Source organism: Gadus macrocephalus, chromosome 17 (assembly GCF_031168955.1).
Source record: "Gadus macrocephalus chromosome 17, ASM3116895v1".
In the NCBI taxonomy this organism is placed as follows: domain Eukaryota; kingdom Metazoa; phylum Chordata; class Actinopteri; order Gadiformes; family Gadidae; genus Gadus; species Gadus macrocephalus.
Genome location: NC_082398.1, coordinates 4,614,928 through 4,619,927, shown reverse-complemented (window position 1 = coordinate 4,619,927; position 5,000 = coordinate 4,614,928). Strand labels below are relative to the sequence as shown.

Sequence of the window (5,000 nt, the reverse complement as noted above, 5' to 3'; positions counted from 1 at the left end):
GCGCACGCACACAAATCTCCCTGAGATGTCTTGTTATTAATTAGGATGTCTCCGTGAGTTGTTTTGTCATGCATGTGTCTTGGATGTAATCTTTTTTTTACATACAAGACACACACACACAAACAGGCTGACATGCAAACATTACATCACCAACAAGCTATGGGTTGACCCATCACTTCTGTTTTATTTTGGGAGGTTTACATTTCACTATCGCATATGTTTCCTTTGAATCACACACACACACACACAAACACACACACACACACACACGCGCACACACACACGCACACACACAAGGACACACACATGCACACAGGGACGTCTTTGCTTCACCCTGGTTTTCCCAGTAATGAACGCTCGGCTGCAGAAGGTGTGTGTCACGGTGGGACATGGCCTAATAGTTGTAGGATCTGTTGCTCAGTGTGTTACACAAAGGAGAGCAGTGGGGGTGGGGTGGGCCTGTCGCGTGGGCGGGAGCGTCAGAGGCGGGAAGGTAAGGAGAAGTTGTCATCCTGTAAAGGTAGGCTATAAAATGTAAGATTGGAAAACGGAGTCCATTCATAGGCACGAACATTTTTGGAAGGAGCTGCGTTTTCATTGAGCGAGGAAAGACACACTCGGTAAGTTGAAAGGACTTATTATTATTATTATTATTAATTATTATTATTATTATCTTTAAGAATCATTTTCTTCCACGATGCTTGGTTGAATATAAATATATTGCGGATTTATTCTCTTTTTCTTTTGATAGTATGTGGTGACTAACCTTATTCTATAAATGCTGATGGAAGTTTTTAAGAGTAGGGTACTTAATCGCAAACATGTATTGTATAAAATTATATATCTTTTACGGAAGCCGGGGAGGTGACGGCAGTCATTTTTTTTATAAAGCACGCAGGCGTTTAAAGTGCTTTAAGTAAGTCGCACGTATGCTTTATTAAAGCGCGTTAAGGATCCATCAAATCCTTATGAAAAGAAGCTTATGGGGATGAATGGCAAGTTTGGCCAACTGCACTGTAGCCAACATTAACTGACTTACGTTCTGATTCTGTAGCTAGCTAGCTAGCCGGCAATCAGAATCTAAATAAGGACGTTTATGTTGAAACACTTTCAGTCGTCTGTCTCCTGGTGGCTATCGACTTACAGCCAACATGGCTTTTTTTGCGCACATGCAGGTACAAGAGGAACAGTGTGCGGTTCGACCATGGGCCAACTCACATCCAAATCCGCCTCGGACGCAGCGGAATCGAACACCGTCCCCGGCATCCGTTTCACGTCTCACGGAGACCCCCCCCCACCGCACGGCTCCCCCCGGACGGACCCCGGGGACAGCGGGCCCAACCTTCAGATCCCCGGCACGGGGGGGGGCGACTCAGAGAGACAGGAGCTGAGGCGGTCGTCCATCTACAGCACCATCGACATGGTGCCCAAGCTGGACTTCTACGCAGGCTCGCTGTCGCCCAGGCACGTCAGACCCAGCCTGGAGACCCTCCGCAGGCCCACGCCCTTTGACGTAAGCGTCAAGCGTTTTGTGTCGTCGCGTCCTCTGGCCTGTAGGGGGGTTGTACAACAGGATGCATCATGGGAGTTTTTGTTGGGGAAGATCTGCCATCTTGAGAGGGCTCAAGTTAATTGCAGGCATTTAAAATCATAATCGTGTTCCGTAACGTAGGCTGATAAGGAAAACTGGTTTGACGTGTCTCAACGCTGGAAGTTTCAAACACAGCCCAAACACATGTCCCCGTGATGACAAAAATCTTTTCACAATTATTTACGAAACAATGACCAAAACAACGTTACTCCCGTTAACCTTCCTATGGCCCAATACTTCAAAATGGAGCCGGACATTGAGATGTCCGCCTCCCAATCACAATGTACAGGCCCAATTTTGTGGTTTATAAGAGCTTTCCGCTTGTGTTTCAAAGGACGGGGTGTGGGTTAATAACTCTGAGCTGAGCATCCCGGACGTCCTTGAGACGGAGGGGACAGAGCCGCCAGCCGGCGAAAAGGCTCCAGTACGCTTCGGCTGGGTGGTGGGCGTGATGGTAAGAAAAACACACGCACACACAAATGCATACTCAATCATAAACACACACACACACACACACACACACACACACACACACACACACACACACACACACACACACACACATGTAGGCCCAAACACATGCACGCTACTGTGAGAGCCCACGCAAATGCAAACACACACAATAACACAAACACACACATTTAGTTGTATTTTATTTTTCTTTGCCATGCGTAGGTTCGTTGCATGCTGAACATTTGGGGAGTCATCCTGTTTCTGCGTCTGTCCTGGATCACATCCGAGGCGGGAATCTGTGAGTGACCCCCTCCCAGATATGTCTCATCTGTCGGATTGTTGCGAATACCACATTTGCATCTTACGTTTTAAAAACAAATCATACGATGTGTCCTCAACGTGAATGTACGATGTGTCCTCAACGTGAACGTACGATGTGTCCTCAACGTGAACGTACGATGTGTCCTCAACGTGAACGTACGATGTGTCCTCAACGTGAACGTACGATGTGTCCTCAACGTGAACGTACGATGTGTCCTCAACGTGAACGTACGATGCCAATTGTCTCGGCCTGCAGTGTTGACCTGCGTCATCATCCTCCTCTCCGTGGTCATCACCTCCGTCACCGCCCTCTCCGTCTCCGCCATCGCCACCAACGGAAGGGTCAACTCGGGTGAGTGGCGCCCCTTTACGCTTGTGATGTCAGTCTAGTGTTCGCTCCGATATGTCGGATTTCGGTTCTCCATTGGTCCGATTCGGGAAAAAACAAATGGAGTGGATGTTGCAAACCAGATTTGGTTCACACATGACAGCATCCCCCTGATAAAGCAGTGTGATAACATGCTGCTTTTTGTGAGTTGTACAAGCGCTGACATCTGAGGAGAGGTTAAAGCTGACATATTATACCACCAGGTTTGAGTGTGATTAGCCGTTACAAAAATGAAAATCTGCCTCTTCTGACATCACAAGTGGGCGTGTCCGCCCAGATGCATGATGGATACTTCAAAAAGGCTTGTAACAGCTAATCACACTCACACCTGGTGGTATAATATGTCACCTTTAAGGTGAATTTGGTACCGATGGTTCAGTGGTACACTGTAGGCCTGTGACTCGACGTGGCTCTGCCTCTTTTAGGTGGAGCTTACTTCATGATCTCGCGGACGCTGGGACCTGAGATGGGCGGGCCTATCGGCGTGGTGTTCTCGTTCGCCAACGCCCTGGCCTGTGCGCTCAACACTGTGGGCTTTGCTGAGGTCATCCGCGACCTGCTGCAGGTATCTCGGCCGTTCTAAGGCTAGGCGTTGCCCTCCAGGTTTTTCCAGATTAGGAAAAGCAGTAGATAAAGCAATAACAATAATTTGCAAATGCTTCACAAAATCGAAACATGATTACAAAGATATCAGAAGTAGAAGAAGAAAAAAAACAATACAATTTTTTTTTTTTATATGATTTTTATGAATATTAATTTTGTCCATTTCCAAGTATTCCTCTTCATATCCACAGTAGATTACAACAGGGTGTATGCAGAGGTCGTGCAAACAAACAGAATGGATCCTGGGTTTTCTGAAACCCTCCCGATTTCAATGCTAAGGTTTGCTAATGCTAGTGTGGCCGTGGCGTCCTGCGTGTGTTCGTAGGAGTTTGGCCTCGGCATGGTGGATGAGGTCAATGATGTGCGGATCATTGGGGTCATCACAGTGTCGTTCCTTCTCCTCATCTCGCTGGCCGGGATGGAATGGGAAGCCAAGGTAAGCATGGAGAACGGGTGTTGGTGTTTTGAGGGACAGATGTTGAGTAAATTAGGATTTACCTGTGATTATCGATATTATCAGAAGACACACAGGAATTGTATATTTTTGTGTAATGCACACGAATAAGGGAAATGCATTCAGTGGGAACTCTTTAAAGAGCTAAGTGTCTACCAAATACATTCCAAGCAGGTCGGTGATACAACAGAACATTGATTTTGTTGCAGAAAAACATTGATGTTTTCTGTCTGATCTTCCTTGCATATAGTGGTAATTTTTTCTCTGTGATAATGTGTCCTGAAATGGGATAACCCCTGACTTTAACAAAACATTCCCTCTCTCTTTTTCCCTAACTCATTTCCCGAATCACTTCCTAATTCTGCCCTCAGGCCCAGATCCTCTTCTTCGTCATCCTCCTCATCTCCTTCGCAAACTACTTTGTTGGCACTCTGATCCCCCCTGATGAAGAAAAACGATCCAAAGGCATCTTTGGCTACAGAAGTGAGTTTTCAACTGTATTTAGAGATGACACAAGCTGGAAAAATGTGATCTTTATCTTTGATGATATCTTAACTTATCTCATCGTAGTTTTTTTTTTTTTTAAATGATTTTTTTTAAATTGCATCATCAAATCTGAGGCGGGCAGCACATTCCAACCATGAGTCAGGTTGATGATAAGTCAACTCAAAATGCTCCATTCCTGCAACCCCCCTCCCTCACACATACACACCAGACACACACAAACACACACATCAGGGTCATAAGAATGTTTTTCCTGTTCCATGTTGGCTCTGAGTGATACTGAGGACCGATAATACAACCGTTTGACCAACGACATGACTGATGGACCAATGACACGACTGATGGACCAATGAAACGACTGATGGATCAATGACACGACCGAAGGACCAATGACACGACTGATGGACCAATGAAACGACTGATGGACCAATGAAACGGCCGATGGACCAATGACACGACTGATGGACCAATGAAACGACTGATGGACCAATGAAACGACTGATGGATCAATGACACGACTGAAGGACCAACAACACGACTGATGGACCAATGACAACAATTTCCCCATAATACACACACCCTTAAACGTCTGAGTAAATGACTCAAACGACCGTCACAACATTTGGTGTTGTTTAAATGGAAGTGTTTGGGGAATAATTTCCACGATTGTTTTTTGTTTTCCCAGG

At 46.0% G+C, this 5,000-nt stretch overlaps 1 protein-coding gene across 1 annotated transcript in view; it reads left to right on the top strand.

The window, feature by feature from the left end:
* The first annotated feature begins 467 nt into the window (after window positions 1-467).
* Window positions 468-5,000, top strand: part of slc12a10.1 (solute carrier family 12 member 10, tandem duplicate 1) — a 13,188-nt gene continuing 8,655 nt past the window's right edge. The window contains exons 1-9 of the mRNA XM_060076723.1: window positions 468-620; window positions 1,176-1,513; window positions 1,926-2,045; window positions 2,267-2,342; window positions 2,622-2,717; window positions 3,179-3,318; window positions 3,682-3,792; window positions 4,182-4,293; window position 5,000. The exon at window position 5,000 is cut by the window's right edge and continues 127 nt beyond it. Of these exons, the coding sequence (XP_059932706.1) occupies window positions 1,205-1,513; window positions 1,926-2,045; window positions 2,267-2,342; window positions 2,622-2,717; window positions 3,179-3,318; window positions 3,682-3,792; window positions 4,182-4,293; window position 5,000 (965 nt within the window). The 5' untranslated portion in view covers window positions 468-620; window positions 1,176-1,204. The remainder of the gene's footprint in view (window positions 621-1,175; window positions 1,514-1,925; window positions 2,046-2,266; window positions 2,343-2,621; window positions 2,718-3,178; window positions 3,319-3,681; window positions 3,793-4,181; window positions 4,294-4,999) is intronic.